At 47.9% G+C, this 17847-nt stretch overlaps 1 protein-coding gene across 2 annotated transcripts in view; it reads right to left on the bottom strand.

Moving 5' to 3' along the window:
• Window positions 1–17847, bottom strand: part of VIT (vitrin) — a 135559-nt gene that overhangs the window by 23410 nt on the left and 94302 nt on the right. Inside the window, exons 9-11 of one of the 2 annotated variants that reach the window (XM_008069129.1) lie at window positions 16610–16675; window positions 7182–7244; window positions 1914–2061 (exon numbers count right to left, since the gene is read on the bottom strand). In XM_008069129.1, coding sequence (XP_008067320.1) covers window positions 1914–2061; window positions 7182–7244; window positions 16610–16675 — 277 coding nt within the window. The remainder of the gene's footprint in view (window positions 1–1913; window positions 2062–7181; window positions 7245–16609; window positions 16676–17847) is intronic. The other variant, XM_008069130.1, reaches the window with a different exon arrangement.

Genomic DNA, 17847 nt, shown 5'->3' with positions numbered 1-17847 from the left:
CAAGAAAACAATCACCAAAACCAAAACCAAAAAAAAACACACACAAAAAAACTTTTCTTATTTCAAATCAAAAGCACCAAGATAGGTCATTTGACACTGAACGGCGGCATTTATAGCAATTGGTTATTTTCGTATCATCGGCTCTGACTACAAGGTCCGACAATTAAGCTCGAGAACCATTCTAGATAAAGTGCTACATACCCCATTGCTGAATATCATCCCAGTCACCTTTGAAGTACTCCCCTTGGGAAGCTATGCACCGATGCCAGCACCTGGTCCACCCATCAAAGTAATTTTGGAACTCTTTTTCAGGAATGGCTGCCAGAGTTATCCTTGTTACTTGTTGAGGTCTGACAGTTAAGTTCTCGAACTTGCCACCGTGCGCTTATGTGGGCAGGACTCTACAAATAACTGTATTGGAACACACTCCTTACTCACCTGGTCTGGCCCCCAGTAGCTTTTTTATTTACCTGAATATAAAGGAAATATTGAAAGAAAGACATTTGATGACATTCAGGACACCAAGGGTAATACGATGACGGCTCTGACGGCCATTCCAGAAAACGAGTTCCAAAGTAGCCCTGACGGGTGGACTAGGTGCTGGTATGGATGCATAGCTTCCCAAAGAGAGTACCTCAAAGGTGACCATAGTGATATTCAGCAATGAGGCATGGAGCACCTTTTCTAGGATGAGTTTGCAAACTTAATTGTTGGACCTTGTATATTCAAGTGCCAGGTGACTAACCTACTCATTTATTCTCACAGAAATAGATGATAACGCTAAATGTGTTATTGGGATCTAATTCTAAAACTACAGATGTTATAGCCTCTTATGAAAATCAGGCATTGTGCTTACTTCTTCTGACAACTCAGAGATAAGTATTCTAGGGTCTTTGATAGAACAACCTATGTTTACAGGACGCTCTAGGAGGGGATCTCAGGACACTTCTGAAGGGGCTGGAGAGCCCCTGGCACGGGTGCTTTTACTTTCCAGGAGAGTGAATAAGCTGTGACAGCAGCTTCTGAGTGACTGGAACCAAGACCTATGTTAGCGTCCACTTCCAGGGGTACCCAAGGGTCCTTCGTGGAAGGTGTGGTCATTATCCTGCCCTCAGTGGTTCCTGATCAAAAGACCACCTATTGGAGATGTATGCATACAATCTGAGATGTATACATGCTTGCTCTTTGCATTGTGTATTACCTGTCAATATCTGTGTCTCTGTTCTAGGGAGAGACCTATTCACATCTGAAGAAAGAGTGATTTATTACCCCGTCTAAGTGAGAAGAAGGTTGAGATTGGATGTCAACTTGAGCCCTCAGTTTCTACCCTGAGTAAAATAATAACACGGGTTGGGGACAGTCACCTAGATGCTCAGCTAACTGATAGGGGCCATCTCTCTCCCCATCCTTTCTTTCCCAATTCCTGGCAAGTTTCTCCCAATGCAGAGGCCTAAAATTCTTTAAAGAAAAGAAGCCACAACCAAACACACCGTGTGTTCTAGGCATCTTATGTAAAAGTGGATAGGTTGTAGCACAGGGGTGCTCTCTTAAACAAATGCTCTAACAATCAGGTTTGATCTACAGCGGAGGACATTGATGATTAGAGAGGTGAAGGCCGAGCCCAGGACCACACAGCTTGTTAGTGGCCAGGTGAAGACTGGCACCCAGCTCTGCTAATTCCCAGACTCATGAATATTCTCTGCCAAATGCCATTCACTCACATGTGCTTATTAACCTGTCTCTTCCTCCAGGAAGTCTCAGGCGTCACTGGATTGCTTCACTTTTTTGGCATTCACCTTCATATTAGAGAAAAGAACAAGCCTATGCTCCAGGCCACGCTGGTAATATTTGCACCATGGAACTGAAGCCACGGTGTCTCCGGGTGTGGGGTTCAAAGCAGCAGCCACACTCACCCATACTGGACGACGCCCATCAGGGGGCCCTCAGGGCCGATGTCCAGAGCCTGGGCAATGTCGGCCAGGAACTGCTTCTGGATGCGGAACCGGCGCTTGCCGAGGCCGGCGCTTCCGTCGATGACAAATGACAAGTCGACCTTGCAGTCTGAGGAGCGGAAGAAGACTGTTACTCAATAACGGCCCACTGCATTTACCCTGGCACCTCTGTGGCTTTTCCTCTACCAGGGTCCCCCTGAGATTCCCATGAGAAGAAAGTAAGACACAATTGGTAAGAGGTAGGGTGTGTTCACGCATTTACACCCCAGCTTCCCTGAGCACCAGGGTCTTAGACACACGGGTTAGCCCCCGTTTCCACAGCCATTCTAGAATTCTGTGTATCCGCCACAAAGACAGACCTCGGAAGCAGCGGCGTCCCGGGCAAGCTTGGGAAGGGTCTCAGAAGGGTTTCTCAGGCTCAGACCAAATAAGTGCAGACCCCAGATGTGGGACTCGCCAGGACCAAGTCCTAAAGGCTTGTGGTCTTTTATTCTCATCCTAACTTTTGAGAAATAAGCGCTGGATTTCTACAAAGGTATGAAAGAACCTTCAAGGCCAGTACTAAAGAAAGGGCAGGAATTGCAGAATGAGAAGTTGATATCAGTCTTCTTCACTTCCCTGGGGGCAGCAAAGAAAATATCTACATAAATCTGCAGGATGTCGGCACCTGTTTGTACCTGTCTTAGGCTTTTCTCTTTCTTTTTTCTTTTCTGTTTCATTCTTCCTTCCCTTCCTTCCTCCCCTCCCTCTCTCCCTTCCTTTCATTCTAAGATGTGGGGTACAATTCAGGATCAGACAAAGAAAATATCCACATACATCTGCAGGATGTCGGCTCCTGTCTTAGTCTTTCCTTCCTTCCTTCCTTCCTTCCTTCCTTCCTTCCTTCCTTCCTTCCTTCCTTCCAGATGTGGGGTAAAATTCAGGATTAGGGATACAAGTAAGTGATCATTGTCCAGGTAAAATTTGGGCCTCCCTTTGGTCCCCACTTTGCCTTCCTTTATTTCTTTTACTTGTGGTATAAATGAGGATAGCTGTTCTGGCTTAGAACCTCTGGATCTCTGTGAGGAGATGAAAAGCTATAGTAGAGATGGGGGTGAGGTGGGGTTGTAAGCTTTTTTTTTTCTTCTTCTTCTTAGAGACAGAGCCTTGCTTTATTGCCCAGGCTAGAGTGCAGAGTTTCAGAAGGCCACAGAAACAGAGTTTCAGAAGGCCACTGAAGCCCAGGATCAGGCAGCACACTGCTGTACAGTTGGTCATGTTGTTCCCTCAGCCTCCTGAATAGCGGGGACTAGAGGTACACGCCACCATGCCTGGCTAATTTTCAAATTTTTTATAGAGATGGAGTCTTGCTATGTTGTTCAGGCTGGTCTTGAACTCCAGGGCTCAAGCAATCCTCCCAAAGTGCTGGGATTACAGGCATGAGTCACCACACCCGGCATGCAAGCTCTTTTCAATCTTTCAAACACGTATAGGAATTAGTGAATAGCCCCACAGGCTAATAGAAATTAGTGTTTCCTTTGCTCTTGACTGAGATGATATCATCTCAGTATGATAAAACTGATTATTCAAGGCTGATGAGAGGCTCTTATTGGCAGTCACATAGCCCTTTGATTAATAACAAGAGAAAAATGAATTATTTAACAGCTGCAATTCGGGAGATGAGAATGTTTCAAAACAGAGTTCCACAGAGAAAAGTTAGGAATTTCTGGGCTGGTGAATCCAAGAGAAGGGGGAGGGGGGCTGAGGGAGTGGGGGTGGAGAGCCAGTACCCCCTTTTGTGGGTGGGGGAGCTGTGGCCAGGAACCTGTCTCTCCAGAACACCCTATTCCCAGTGGCCCATTGCTACCACGAGGTTGGAGTCTTCCAGCCTCCAGGAGGAGGAGATTTGTGGATGAAGAGGGTTGTTGTTGGTTTTTTAAAAAATGAAAGCAATGTATGGACATGAGTCAACAAAGTCTTAAGCAGGAGAATGGATGACAAATATGTCTCGATGACAACTATGGTGGAACTGTCAGATTAAGGAGAAAAGTGATGTCTGGGTTTTATTTTCTTGCACAACAGTCAAAGCCAGAGGAAGAGTCGGAGGTGACAGAGCCCCATCTAGGTCTGGTGGATTCTGCACTGGGGGAATTAGGGCCCTGGTGCCTGGGATCACCAAAGCTTTGGCCTCCTGTCTGGCTGGGCGCTCAGTGCCTCCCACTTCTTCCTGTTCACCCGGCCTCCCTTGTCCTTTGCTGCCCACAAACATGACCCTTGAGATGTAGAATGAAACAGGCAAATGAGACCCCAAAGCGGAGTTTCAGAAGGCCGTTGAAGCCTGGGATCAGGCAGCACACTGCTGTACAGTCAGTCGGTCATGTTGTTCCCCCAGCAAGGCCAACTCGCTTTTTTCCAGGCCTGGGCTCGCGATGCAAATTGTTGCCAGCAGGTGGCAGTGGTGTTCTTCAGGGCTGGCCACCCACCCGCACCCACGGTTTACTGGACTCTCAGGCTTGGTCTCCACCTACCGGATCAGGTCTGCAGTTAGCAACCCCCCCAGGTGATTCGTGTGCGCAGCAAAATTTGAGAAGGACTCGTGAGGAGGGGGTTTCCTTCCAGATGTCAGCAGATTCGTTCAATATGCCTCAACTGCGCTCAAACCTTTTTTATTTTTTTGAACCACTGTTAATTAGAGTAAGGGCCAAAGGGATTTTCTTTGTAAGTGAATCAAGTACATGGATTTTGTTGCATCTCTTTGTTTCCTCATGGATGGTTTTCCCCTCGTGGCCCACATCTTGAACTGAGTTCCAGATTGACACGTTCATCTCACAGCAAGGTCTTAAGAAGGTGAGGCGTGTCTCTATTGGCTGAATTCTTGCACCAGTCTGATGGCTGCTTTCGGAGTTACCTTGTCCCCCTCTCTCAGAAAGTCTTACATGACAATGGCCCCTTTGAGTCATTGAGCTCAGGGCACCTGCTGTCTGAGACCTGTGACTTTCTCACACCGAGGTGAAAACATGCTGATTTGGTGATGACGCCCTCAATTCTCATGGGCAGAACGGGGCAGTTTACCATGGTCACAGAAGAGGCCAGGCTGGAGGGCGAGGAAGGAGAGGTGAGACATTGTGTCTATGGGAATCGATCTTCCAATTTGTTGAATTCCTCTGGTTTTCTCCAACACGGGACTGTATGACAGATTAACCCTGGATGCATGTAGGAGTCATGCACATATCCCAGTTGCTTTGCAGCTTCAACAAATGGACCCCCGGGAATCACTCTGGACTGTGGTTCTTCAGAGTTAACGTGCAAAGGAATCACTTGGACACATGGTCTATGGAATCTGCATTCCTAACAAGCTCCCATGGGATGCATATGCTGCTGGTCCCCAAACCACACTGTATTGTTGTTGCTGTTGTTATTATTATTATTTAGTGATGGGGTCTCGCTCTGTCGCTCAGGCTGGAGTGCAGTGGTGCAATCATAGCTCACCACAGCCTTGAACTTCTGGCCTCAAGGGATCCTTCCACTTCAGCTTCCTGAATAGCTGGGACTACAGTCACCCAGCTAATTTTTTAAGCCTTTTTTTTTTTTTAGAGATGGGGGTCTTGCTATGTTGCACAGGCTGGTCTTGAATTCTTGGCCTTAAGTGATCCTCCCACCTCAGCCTCTCAAAGTGCTGGGATTATAGACGTGAACCATTGCAGCTGGCTCAGACCACATTTTGAGTAGCAAGATCCAGGCAGAGCCTGATACTGTAGGTGTGAGGCAGGAAAACATCTTTTTTTTTTTTTTTGAGTTGGAGTCTCACTCTGTCACCCAGACTGGAGTGCAATGGCACGCTCCTGGCCACCGCAGCCTCGACCTGCTGGGCTCCAGCGATCCTTCCACCTCAGCCTTCTGAGTAGCTGGAACCACAGGTGCACGCTACCACACCCGGTTCATTTTTGATGTAGTGCAGATACGAGGTCTCACCACGTTGCCCGGGTGGGTCTCAAACCCACAGGCTCAGGCAATTCACTCACCTTGGCCTCCCAAAGTGCTGTGATTACAGGTTGAGTCAGCGAGCCTGGCCGGCAACATCTTTAATTTAATTTAATTTTTTATTTTAATTTTTTATTCTTGTGTTGGAGTCTCATTCTGTCACCAAGACTGGAGTGCCACTGTAGCCTTGACCTGCTGGGTTCCAGCGATCCTTCCGCCTCAGCCTTCCAAGTATCTGGAACTACAGGTGTGTGCTACCACACCCAGCTAATTTTTGATTTATTGTAGAGATGAGGTCTTGCCAAGTTGCCCAGGCGGGTCTCGAACCCGCGGACTCAGGCAATCCATTCACCTCAGCCTTCCAAGGTGTGGAATTACAGGCTGAGCCACCGAGCCCGGCTACATCTTTAATTTTAAAAATATCTTCAGGCGATCCTTACCTGCAGCAGGTTTGAACCTCGCTGCCCGTTGGGGGCTGACCACTAGTGACTTCCCGGAAGAATCTGTAAATTCCTTCTTTCCATACCTTGCAGGTTTTCCTCTTCTTCCCTGGCCCCTCCTTGCTGGTATCCTCAGGTGGCCTCTCCTCTACCCAGCATGGCTCCTCTGGTTTAAGTCCTCTGTTCCTCCCGACTCTGCCCATCTCCCTGGGTCAAGTGTTCTGATTTCATAGCCTCGGTTTCAACCATAGCTCATTGTCTTCCAGTTCTAAATTCTGCCCGGGCTGCTCCTTCTTAATGCTGGGTCCCTGGGGTCGTCCCACTATCACATCCCATGTCTCACGGAAGGCCACCAACCACCTCCCTGCCCTGCCTGCTCCATCCCCAGCAATCCTCATTCACTCAGCTGCTCAGGTCATCCTTCCCTGCAGCTCCATCCTAGAGACCCTTCCTTCTCTGCATCTCTCACATTTGCCCACTTCTCTCCATTTCCACTCCAACCTCGAGCTCTGGCTAACCGTCATCACCACTGCCCCCACCAGCCCTCCATCTCCTCCTTTCTTCCATCCCCATCTCTCCATTCCATCCCATTCTTCACCCTGTTGCCATAGCGATGTTTAAAAACTCAGATCCTCTCCCCCTCATGTACATAAACAGTTTAAATCCTTCAAAAGCTTCCTTTTCTCCACAGAGCAGAGTGACAGGAGAGAGGAGATAGACAGATCCATGTAGGGGCAAGGCGGGCTTGGTTGGGGGTGAGTGGGCAGAGGGGAGAGAGGGTAGATCGGTGTCAAAGCCACCAAGGGTTTCTCGTCGTCAATTCACTTACTTGGGTCTCCCAAGGATACTGGCTCCAGAGACTGTGTGCTTAACTCTTCTTTTGGAACAGAGCCTGGAAAGAGCAGTAAAACTTTTGGTGACTTACAAGCACAAGAAGCATCTGGCCTTACCCCAGGGAGGGGGACATGATGGATATTCACACCCAGCTCAGTGACTGGCTTAAGGCTGACTGTATTCTTCTCCACCCCACACCCATCCTGAAAAAATAGGGATAAATTAATATGTACTGACAGCCTACTAACCACAGTACCCTGCTGGGTGCTCAGGGGATTGGGTATCAGAAGACTTGAGTTCTGCTCTTGTTACTTTCTTCTTTTTCTTTTTCTTTTTTTGAGTCAGGGTCTCACTCTGTCACCCAGGTTGGAGTGCAGTGGCACAATCATGGCTCACAGCAGCTTTGACTTCCTGGACTCAGACGATCCTTCCGCCTCAGCCTCCCAAGTAGCTGGGACTACAGGAGTGCACCACCACACCTGGCTAATTTTTTGATGTTTTGTAGACAAGAGGTCTTGCTATTTTCCCCAGGCTAGTCTTGAACTCCTGGGCTCAAGCAATCCTCCCACCTCGACCTCCCAAAGAGCTGGGATTACAGGCATGAGCCACAGTACCCAGCAGTTGTAATTCCAGCAGCTCTTGTTAATTTATTCTATTTAAGCCTCAGGGTTGTTTTTTGGGGTTTTTTTTTTTTTTAATCTGAGTCTTAGGGTTTTGTTTTTTGTTTTTTAAATATAAAAGCACAAGCACGTTCCCACTGTAAATTATGGCTCTAAAATTTGGCAAATCTTGAGGTCAGGGAGTGTGACTTGCTCATATAAATCTCCACCGTGCCCAGGTCATGCAGGTCTTCAGTTCACATTTGGTAATTGAGTCAATGAACGAAGATGAATCAGATACAAAGAGGACAACCTAATGAGGGTTGGGTGTGGACTGAAGGAGGAGAATTCAGATAAAAGCACGTCAAGGAAGACCAGACGTGGTGGGTACCCTATAGTACCAGGGCTTTGGAAGGCCGAGGCAGGAGTTCAAGGCTGCAGTGAGCTCTGATTGTGCCACTGCAGTCCGGCCTGGGCGACAGAATGAGACTGTGTCTCAAACGAACAAAAAACCTCAAAACCCTCAAATTAGACGATCTGGAACACCATTCCTGCCCCGGCTGTTGGAGACAAGAGGTAAAGACCACAAGGGTGTTGTGCTCTGAGAGGCCACGGTTGCGCAAGTTCAGTTTCAGCCTCGGGAAAGGGGGTGTGTACTTGCAGTCATTTACAAGGGCGCCAAGTTCATAAATATGCCATGACAGGAAATGAAGACAGCACGTGGGAATCCTTTCCAGCTTGGTAGACCAATGGACTCCCCGGGAAGTGTGCCTGCGGCACCGGAAGTGAGTCTCCCAGTCCTGGCCGCCCGGAAGTAAGTCTCCCTCCTAGGCCTCCCGGAAATGAGTCTCCCGGTCCAGGCCGCCGGAAGTCCCGGGATTCCCGGGCCTGGAGGGTGGTGCTGGGTCTTTGCTCGCTCTCGGCTGCAGTGAGCGTTCTCCGGGCCTGTTGTTTTTTCCAGTCTACAGAGCACATGATTTCACCCTCTCATGTGCTCATGTCAGCTAGCACATCCCGCTTCATCATATCACTAAAAACTCACTTTGGAGTCTTAACAGCATTTCTTGGCCAGGAGCCTCTTGGGCGACGCCCCAAGACTCCATTGGAGGGATGGGAGGAAATGCAAGTCCAAGGTCGAGCCCTGTCCTTCCCCTCCGTCTCCCCTACCAGGGTGATCGTCTCCCTGGCCAAGAGCCGTCGGTAGGTCTTTTCCGTTGGACTGTCAGACATTTAATGTGGTGAACAGCGAACACCATCCATTCATGCAAAGAAGGGGAAACAGAGGAAGCCAGAGTATGCAGCCAGACAGCGAAGGTCTAATCCCATTTTGGGGCTAGGGAACCAGCTCCCTTCTGGCTTTTGGCCTCCTTTCTCCTTTTTGTTATCCAGTGTTGTCCCTCACCCCAGGTCCCTCTGGGGAATTTCTTCAAAGGACCATGTGGTCAGAGCTGGAGACCATAGAAAGGCCGGTCTAGCTGAGTTCGGCCACTCTGCCACCAGTGGGGTCACATGACTCCCCAGTTCTGTGGTTCCATGCATCTTGATTCAGGCATGGCTGAGAGGTTGGCCTGTATAATTACCTACATCTAAAAGGACCAATCCGGGTTTCCACAAGTCTATTTCTCCCTCTCTCCCTTTTTTCCCTCCCTTCCTCCCGCCTTCCCTTTCTTTCTCTCAGGGTCTCACTCTGTCACCCAGGCCAGGGTGCAGTGGCATAATCACAGTTCACTGCAGCCTCCAACTTCTGGGCTCAAGCAATCCTTGCGCCTCAGCTTTCTGAGTAGCTGGGACTACAGGCACACACCACCATGGTCAGCTGTTTAAAAAACTTTTTTTTTTTTTTTGTAGAGACGAGGTCTCACTCCGTTGCCTAGGTTGATCTCAAAGTCTTGGGCTCAAGCGATCCATGTTGGCCTCCCAAAGTACTGGGATTACAGGTGTGAGCTACCACACCTATTCTATATTTTCAAAATTGAAAATAAACAGACTTGTTACTTAAACCAAGCCAGCTGGAGCTCCCAAGAGAATTTCCAGGAGGATATGGTTTCCCAACTGTGGCAGAAAACTCAATAAAGGAGCAGGGGACCGGAATTTCAGATGAAGCAACCTGAAATCTGTGTGATTTTTTTCCATTAAAAGCTCTTAATGTCAAAGACATAATCATCTTTGGTTTCTTTCTTTCTTTCACTATGCACAAGTATCATGGAATAACAGAACACTGGAATTCAAAAGGACCTAAAAGTTCATCCTGTTCAAAACATCCCAAACTGCTTCACAAAATTCCTGCTATGTGGGTGGCTGGCAGTCCTTGAATACCTCCAAAGACAGAGAATTCATTACATAGTCAACCAAAGTAGCGCATTCTTTTTTGGACTTCTGAGACTGAAAACATTTTCATCGTATCAGTTGAAATCTTTTGCCCTAAATATTTTCCCATCCATTCATCCTTCCATGCATCCCTCCATCCATACTTATTAAGCACTTAATATGAGCCTAATATCATTCTAGGTACATTTGTTCCTCTTGTATGTTTGAATTCTCTTCCTTGGAGTTATGCAGGGCAAATATGACCCCTTCAGTGAGCAGACGATCCTCTCACTTCCTGAGGGTCTGTTTCTCACAGTATGGTTCAATCAGGATAAAGTGGCACCTGGATTCTATATGCCTGGTGTAAGATGTTAATGCCTGGTACCACAAACTGGTGTTGATAAAGTGGAAGGGATGGTGGAGGAAAGGAGGGGGGATTCTTACCCCCAAATCCCTGATCTCTTTTGGAAATCATGACTGGGAAGGGCTCAGAGGCAGCACAATGTGTTAGGAAGCCTCAAAAGGACACAGAAATAGATAGCTGTTTTCCCTCTCTCTCCCTCTCTATCCCCCTCTCTCCTTCCTTCCCACTCTCCTCCCTGTCTTCCTCCTTCTCTCTTATAGCTTGGAAGGCTAAGAGCAAGATCAATTGTTTTTTGTGTCTTCAAATTTATCAGCTTTACTTCTGGCTGAAGTTATTCACACCCTCAAAAAAAGTGGCCTTTTCCTTGATGTGACTAAGATGTCAGGCAGTTCTGAAAAGCCATCGGTGCTCTTACACATTCTGGTTTAATAATGGGACCTGAGTTGAGTCTAGCTCAGCCATTAACTAGGTGTAAGACCTTGAGCAAGTCAAGTGCCCTCGGCGAACCTTACTTTCTTTGTAAATAACATAAGCAGATTGGGCGAGATGGTCTCCACGCTCCAAATACTTATGATTCATGTTTAAACATTCCACTTCTCAAGCCTTATCAATTTGCCGCCACCTACTGGTGAAAATATTCACTTTGCTCTTTTTTCTTTTTTTCTTTTTTTTTTGAGTTGGAGTCTCACTCCGTCGCCCAGATTGGAGTGCAGCGGCCGCTCCTGGCCACCGCAGCCTCACCTGCTGGGCTCCGGCGATCCTTCCGGCTCAGCCTTCCAAGTAGCCGGAATTATAGGCACGCGCTACCACGCCCAGCTGATTTTTTTTTTTTTTTTATTGTAGAGATGAGCTCTTGCTGCCCAGGCGGGTCTCGAACCCATGGGCTCAGGCAATCCACTCACCTCAGCCTCCCAAAGGCTCTTTTTTAAAAAAAAAAAAAAAAAAAAAAAGTCTGGTGACTTCTCTCCGTTTTTGCCCAAGGTTGCTTTTTTTTTTTTTTCCTTTTTCACAAGCACTCTTGAATGTCATGAAGATTAGAATGCTGGTGCTTTATTACTTTATCAGGAGATAAACAGTCCCCTGACATCAGGGATTTCCAGGTCTCTGACTCCTGTCCTGGAAGCCTGTCCTATTAACGCCTCTTTGATTTTGTTTGGGACAAGTTTGAACCAAATTACATTCATCCAAAAGCTGAGGGCTGAAAAATATTTGGACAGCTGAGACTTGGTGTTTTTGGACTTGGTAGGAGTGAGAAGTAAACTTGTGAGAACATTTGTGTTCTGGCGTCGCGTCAGGGAGGAACAGGGTGGCATTGAGGAAAAAAAGAAGTCAGAACCCATCCTGGGTCTACCAAAGACCAGCTGGGGGGCCAGGGGTCACCCACCTTTTCTACAGTTTTTTCTATAAAGACTCACCCTGCCTTAGCTCACAGGGAGGACACTCAAAGGAGGTGAATGTGTATAAAATCTCTCCTAAAAGGGTTATTCACTCTTTAAAAATGGAATTATTTTTATGATAGTTCTTGCTTGGTCATCTCATAGATCCAGTCCGCTCTAAGAGAAGTATTGGTTCTGAACGATTTCCGTGGTAGACTTGTAGAAACCCGTGACATTTATTGAGGGCTTGTTCTGTGTTGGGCACTGACTGAGCACTTTGGAAGTATTAAAGTCACAGTAGCCCTGGGAGTCAGGTATAACCATGAGCCCATTTTACAGGAGAGGAAACTGATTCACAGGGAATAGCCGAACAGAACTTTGAGACCAGGCAGGTAGACTTTGGAGCCTGTACTTAAGCATCATCTGTCTATCGTGTGGGAGGAAGAGTCATGGTCACTTCAGCATCTCAGGGTCCTTGGTGAGGCTGCCAAGAAGCCAGGCCTGCACAGCCTCCTGGAACTCACGCTAATGTAGCTACATCTTCAAAGGAGCCCAGGACTATCCCTGTTCCCAAGACCCCTGAGATGATCTCTGTGTTGGCTACAGCTCCTCTGTTCCCCTGCATGGGACCGTAGTGGGAAGTCACCAGCACGGGACCCTAGTGGGAGCTGTGACACATGGCTCTCAGGGTTCTCAAGTTTTATAACACAGAAGCTCAGATGCCCCCTCAACTCCCTGGTTTCTTCCCAGTGACTCCCCTGGGGTGCAGATTTGAGGAGGAAGCAGCAGTCTGAAAGGCAGCCAGCCTTTGGAGCCAGGTGCTATCCGGGCTTCCCGTCCCTGCTCCGGGTCCTCGTGTCCCAGGGCTGCACATTTCCCTGGAGAGCTTCCTCTTGCTGGACTGAGGTGGGAGTGCTCAGAAGTGGGGCACTGTGGCCATGCCCAGGGTGTTGCCATGCTGGTGGCATACCGCACAAGGAATTTCAGAGAAAACAAGGACAGTCTGGGTTCCTGGCCATGAGCCAGGCTTATAAATGGGTCCCTCTCTAAGGCTTGCTTCGGGTATCGTGTAAGACCTAGAAGCCTTTTTCTCCTGGAAACACTAACTCCATGGATGCTTATTTGATTCAAACAGAGCTTGGGACCACGAAGCCATCAGCATAGGGATGGTTCTGAGGGAGAAAAAAAGACACTAATTTTTTTCTTTCCTTCTTTCCTTCTTTCCTTCTTTCCTTCTTTCCTTCTTTCCTTCCTTCCTTCCTTCCTTCCTTCCTTCCTTCCTTCCTTCCTGACAGGGTCACCCTCTGTTGCCCATACTGGAGGGCAGTGGTGCAATTATAACTCCCTGCAGCCTCCAACCCGGGGCTCAAGCAATCTTCCTGCCTCAGCCTCCCAATTAGCTAGGACTACTGATGTGTGCCACCATGCCTGGCTAGTTTAAAAAAAAAATTTTTTTTGTAAGGATAGAGTCTCACTCAGTTGCCCAGGTTGGTCTCAAACTTCTGGCCTTAAGTGGTCTTCCCACCTCTGCTTCCCAAAGTGCTGGGATTACAAGTGAGAGCACTTGGCCAAAACTACTGTGTTTGAACTTGACTTATCAGGATCCCACCACCTATCCCTCCTTGAGAACACAGCAGGAACATCCCGCCCTGACTCCAGGGTCCCGGAGAGGAGGGGTCAGGTGGGCAGAGGCCCCAGAATGTAGGAGACAAGGGCATTACAGGTGATCCTGGAGGGAGAATGTGGGACTTGTGAAGGGAAACACTCCAGATGTAGGATTTTAGAATTTGAAGATGTCTGATTCGTCCTGTAGTTCTAACACAGAGCCCAGTGTCTGATATACAGTTTGCTCAATAAATATTTTTAAAAAGTAACAGCAGCTCCCCTGCTGGAGAGGGACATCTTAAACTGGGGGTGTGTAAAGTTATATCTGTGAGCGGAAGGCAAAGTGAGAGGGGTGGCAGGACTTGCTCAGGACTCAGAAGCCCAGTGTCCTGGGCAGGAGGGGTGAGGTGTGAAGCCCAATGTAACATTGTTAGGTCTATGTGTAGCTGCCTGTGTCTGTGAATGGGTTGATCTAAGCACAAAAGAGGTGTTTGAGGAGAGATCACAGAATTCAGTGGTCCCATGTGATATGTTTTTATCAGTGACAGAAATGAAGACAGGTGGCATGTTTACTGATTTTACAGATAACACAGATTAGAAGGACAGCTTTGCCTTAAACGACGGAGTTTAAGAGTTGGGAAGATTGCAACAGACTACACTAAGAGAGGACTTCATAGAGATGTGTGTGATATTCCAACTTGGACTTAAAATCTCAATTATGTATAGACAGGATTGGAATGACCTTCTCTTATTCACCTTTTTTTTTTTTTTTTTTTAGAGACGAGTGCAGTGGCATGACCATAGTTCACCACAGCTGTCAACTCCTGAGTTTAAGCAATCCTTCTGCCTCAGCCTTCCAAAGTGCTGGGATTACCTATGTGATCCATTGTGCCTGGCCTGGGGCGACCAGTTTCTATAGAAGGACAAGATTAAACCTCTTGCGGATTTCAGTTATCACAAGCTCAGTAGGAGATGAGTTCATGTGAGACAAGGCTTGCTCCAGTAGAAGCTGGAATGTTGTCAGGGAGGCAGAGTATTTAGGATGAGGGAGATGGCGCCCTGGAGGAAGTATCCTGGAAAAGATGAGACATAGAGGAGGGCACGAAGCCTGGCTTCCCACATCTGAAAGGCTCTCAAACTCAAGAGACGCTCAGGGTCTCTTTAAAATTATTAAAAATTATTAAAATTATTGAAGACCCCCAAAGAGCTTTTGCTTGTGTGGGTCATCGTTATTAATTTTTATCATTTAAAAATTACAATGATTCATTCTCTCATTTGAAACTGGCAATTTATCAACTCATTTAAAATGATAATAGTACTATATTGTATTTTAATATAAAGGTCTATCTTTAAAGAAAAATAATGGTTTTCTTTTTTTTATGAGATGGGGTCTTGTTCTGTTGCCTAGGCTGCAGTGCAGTGACACAAACATAGCTCACTGCAGCCTCCAATTCCTGGGCTCAAGCAATCCTTCCACCTCAGCCTCCTGACTAGCTGGGGCTACAAGCAAGTGTCACCATACCCAGCTCAAAAATAACTGTTTTTTAAGCCAAAGAGATCAGTGAGCAGAGTGGCAAATTTCTTCAAAGTCTATTATAACAGAAGCTGTCTGGAATCTGGTGTCGGCTCCTGCAGCCAATCTGCTATGCTATCTCCTTACGCAGACATGTAGTTGGAGAAAGAAGGAGCTCACAGAGTCCCTGAAAGCAGGGTACTCAGACATACTTTGAGAACTACCAGTTTAGCAAATTAGGAATGATGAACTAAAAAGTTCTAGAAAGTGGCCAGGCGTGGTGGCTCACACCTGTAATCCCAGCACTTTGGGAGGCCAAGGCGAGAGGATTGCTTGAGCTCAGGGGCTTGAGATCAGACTGGGCAACTTGGTGAGACCTCATCTCTACAATAAATCAAAAAATAAGCTGGGCACGGTAGTGCGTGCCTGTAGTTCCAGCACAAAAACTAGCTGGGCGTGGTGGTGTGCATCTGTAGTTCCAGCTACTTGGAAGGCTGAGGGAGAAGGATCGCCTGAGCCCAGCGGGTCAAGGTTGTGGTGGCCATGAGTGTGCTACTGCACTCCAGCCTGGGCAACAGAGTGAGACTCCAACTCAAAAAAAAAAAAAAGTTCTAGAAAGCATGTCTAACAGTGCCACCCACCAAATGAAGGGGCTGGGAAATTCTCTGCCACTTGAAGTTATCCAATGTAGGATAAACGCCTTTGTCTGGCACACCACAAGGGCTTCATTTTTTAGGTGAGAAATTAGACCAGATGTCCTTTACACAGTTCTTTCCAGTTCCACGATCTGATGATTTTAGAGCTGAGGAACTGGGCGACTTGCCTAACATCCGTGACTATATCTGAGATGACAGCCGGATGGGTATTACCTCAGAACCCCAAATGCTGCGTCCTGCCTTTTTCTCAGGGTATGCACGTAAGAGCCGTAATGGGATGTCCTGGCCTGTCTAGACCTCAGCACCTTCAAACTGGGCGAGTCATTTAAGGCAAGGACACTCTGAAGTCTCATGGGAGGGTCTGAGGTGCTCAGAGAAAAACGGCAGGGATGATGGGGAGGGGAGGAGCGGCAGGAATGGGTGGAATCTGAGGACAGAAAAGAAGCTGGGAAACTCCATGTGGGCCAAGGAGATAGAGCATCCTAACTGGGACACGGAAGAGAATGGAGAAGAAACAGATTCCCAGAGCTTAGGACCGGAGGATGGTGAGATGGGAAAAGAGGACATGGGCCAGATGCACTCAGCAGAATGCAGCCTTGAAGCAGACCTAGGGTGTCAGAGCAGCCTCGGAGATGCGTATCAGGCAACATCCCTCCTCGCCAGCCACTCTGCCCACGTGTGGCTAGTTCAGCATTTCTAGTATGTTCGCTTTATCCCAAAGGCCAGTTGTGGAGGGGCCGAGTGGGTGCATAGGCTGTTTAGACGGGGACCCCTTCGAGGGGACATAAATCTGGGGAGCCCTTGGGCATCTGAGTTGATATTTCCTATTGGACACACTGAGAATGGACAAATTGAAGAGACAGTTTCTCGAGGTTAAAAGAACTTAGCATGCCACCAAACTCTGGTGGCCTGGAGCTGAACAGCAGAGGCCACCAGTGGGTATGTGGGAGGCCCATGGTCTTGCAAGTGCCACAGTGTGAACTCTGGAGAGTGGATGGCTTACCCAGGCTGACGTCTGCTGTGGCGGGTCTCTGGAAGGCAGCTCCGGACAAATCCTGCCTTGGGATACCTGAGGGAATCACGCAGGGTCAGCAGATGTACACCCAATCGGCAGACAGCTTTCTTCCATTATTTTGACCCCTGGTGAAAGTCGCCCTAGTTCAGATTTTCCTTGGAAGGCAGCCAAGTGTTCAGGTTCTCTGTGGCTGGCTCTGCTTTTGAGGGTTGCAGAAGTTCTGGCCAAGGGGACAAGAAGAAAGAGTGCCCCATGGTTTGGCCTCCTGAACAGTCCTGTGGGCCTGTTGAGGCCTAGGATGGCCTGAAAGTCCTTGCCTTGACCGGTGTTCTGATTCTTAGGCCTTTTTTCCAAGCCAACAGTATGTTCATTGGCAAAGATGCCATTATGACAGGGAAGCTGTCAGCCTTGACCAGATGACCTTGTGGAGCCCTGCTCTGATCTGGTACCAAAGCAAAACAGAACCTACGGTTTTTTGTTTTTTGTTTTTTGAGTCAGAATCTCTGTTGCCTAGGAAGGAGTGCAGTGGCACACTCACGGCCACCACAGCCTCGACCTGCTGGGCTCAGGCGATCCTTCTGCCTCAGCCTTCCAAGTAGCTGGAACCAGAGGCATGTACCACCACACCTGGCTAATTTTTTTATTTATTGTAGAGACGAGGTCTTGTCAAGTTGCCCAGGCTGGTTTCAAATCCCTGGGCTCAGGCAATCCTCTCACCTTCACCTCCCAAAGTGCTGGGATTATAGGCATGAGCCACCACGCCCAGCCAGAACCTACAGTTTCTAAGAACAGGTGGAAGACAGCCGGGTATCTCCAGCAGCAGGAAGACCTGGACACCCCTCCAGCAGCAGGAAGACTTGGACACCTCTCCAGCGCAGGTCTGGACCTTCCTTCTAATGCCTCTGGCTTCAAAGAGAATGGTATACTTCCATCGTGGCACATGGACCTAGCCCTGGGTAGAGTTTGTGGACACCAGCTAACCCTGTCAGATTTTTCTTTCTTTCTTTCTTTCTTTCTTTCTTTCTTTCTTTCTTTCTTTCTTTCTTTCTTTCTTTCTTTCTTTCTTTCTTCCTTCCTTCCTTCCTTCCTTCCTTCTTTCCTTCCTTCTTTCTTTCTTCCTTTCTTCCTTCCTTTCTTTCCTTCTTTCCTTTCTTCTTTCCTTCCTTCTTTCCTTCCTTCCTTCCTTCCTTCCTTCCTTCCTTCCTTCCTTCCTTCCTTTCTCTCTC

This window comes from Carlito syrichta, unplaced genomic scaffold, assembly GCF_000164805.1.
Source record: "Carlito syrichta isolate Samal-C Ts95f unplaced genomic scaffold, Tarsius_syrichta-2.0.1 Scaffold311830, whole genome shotgun sequence".
In the NCBI taxonomy this organism is placed as follows: Eukaryota; Metazoa; Chordata; class Mammalia; order Primates; family Tarsiidae; genus Carlito; species Carlito syrichta.
This window is presented reverse-complemented; position numbering and strand designations above follow the sequence as displayed.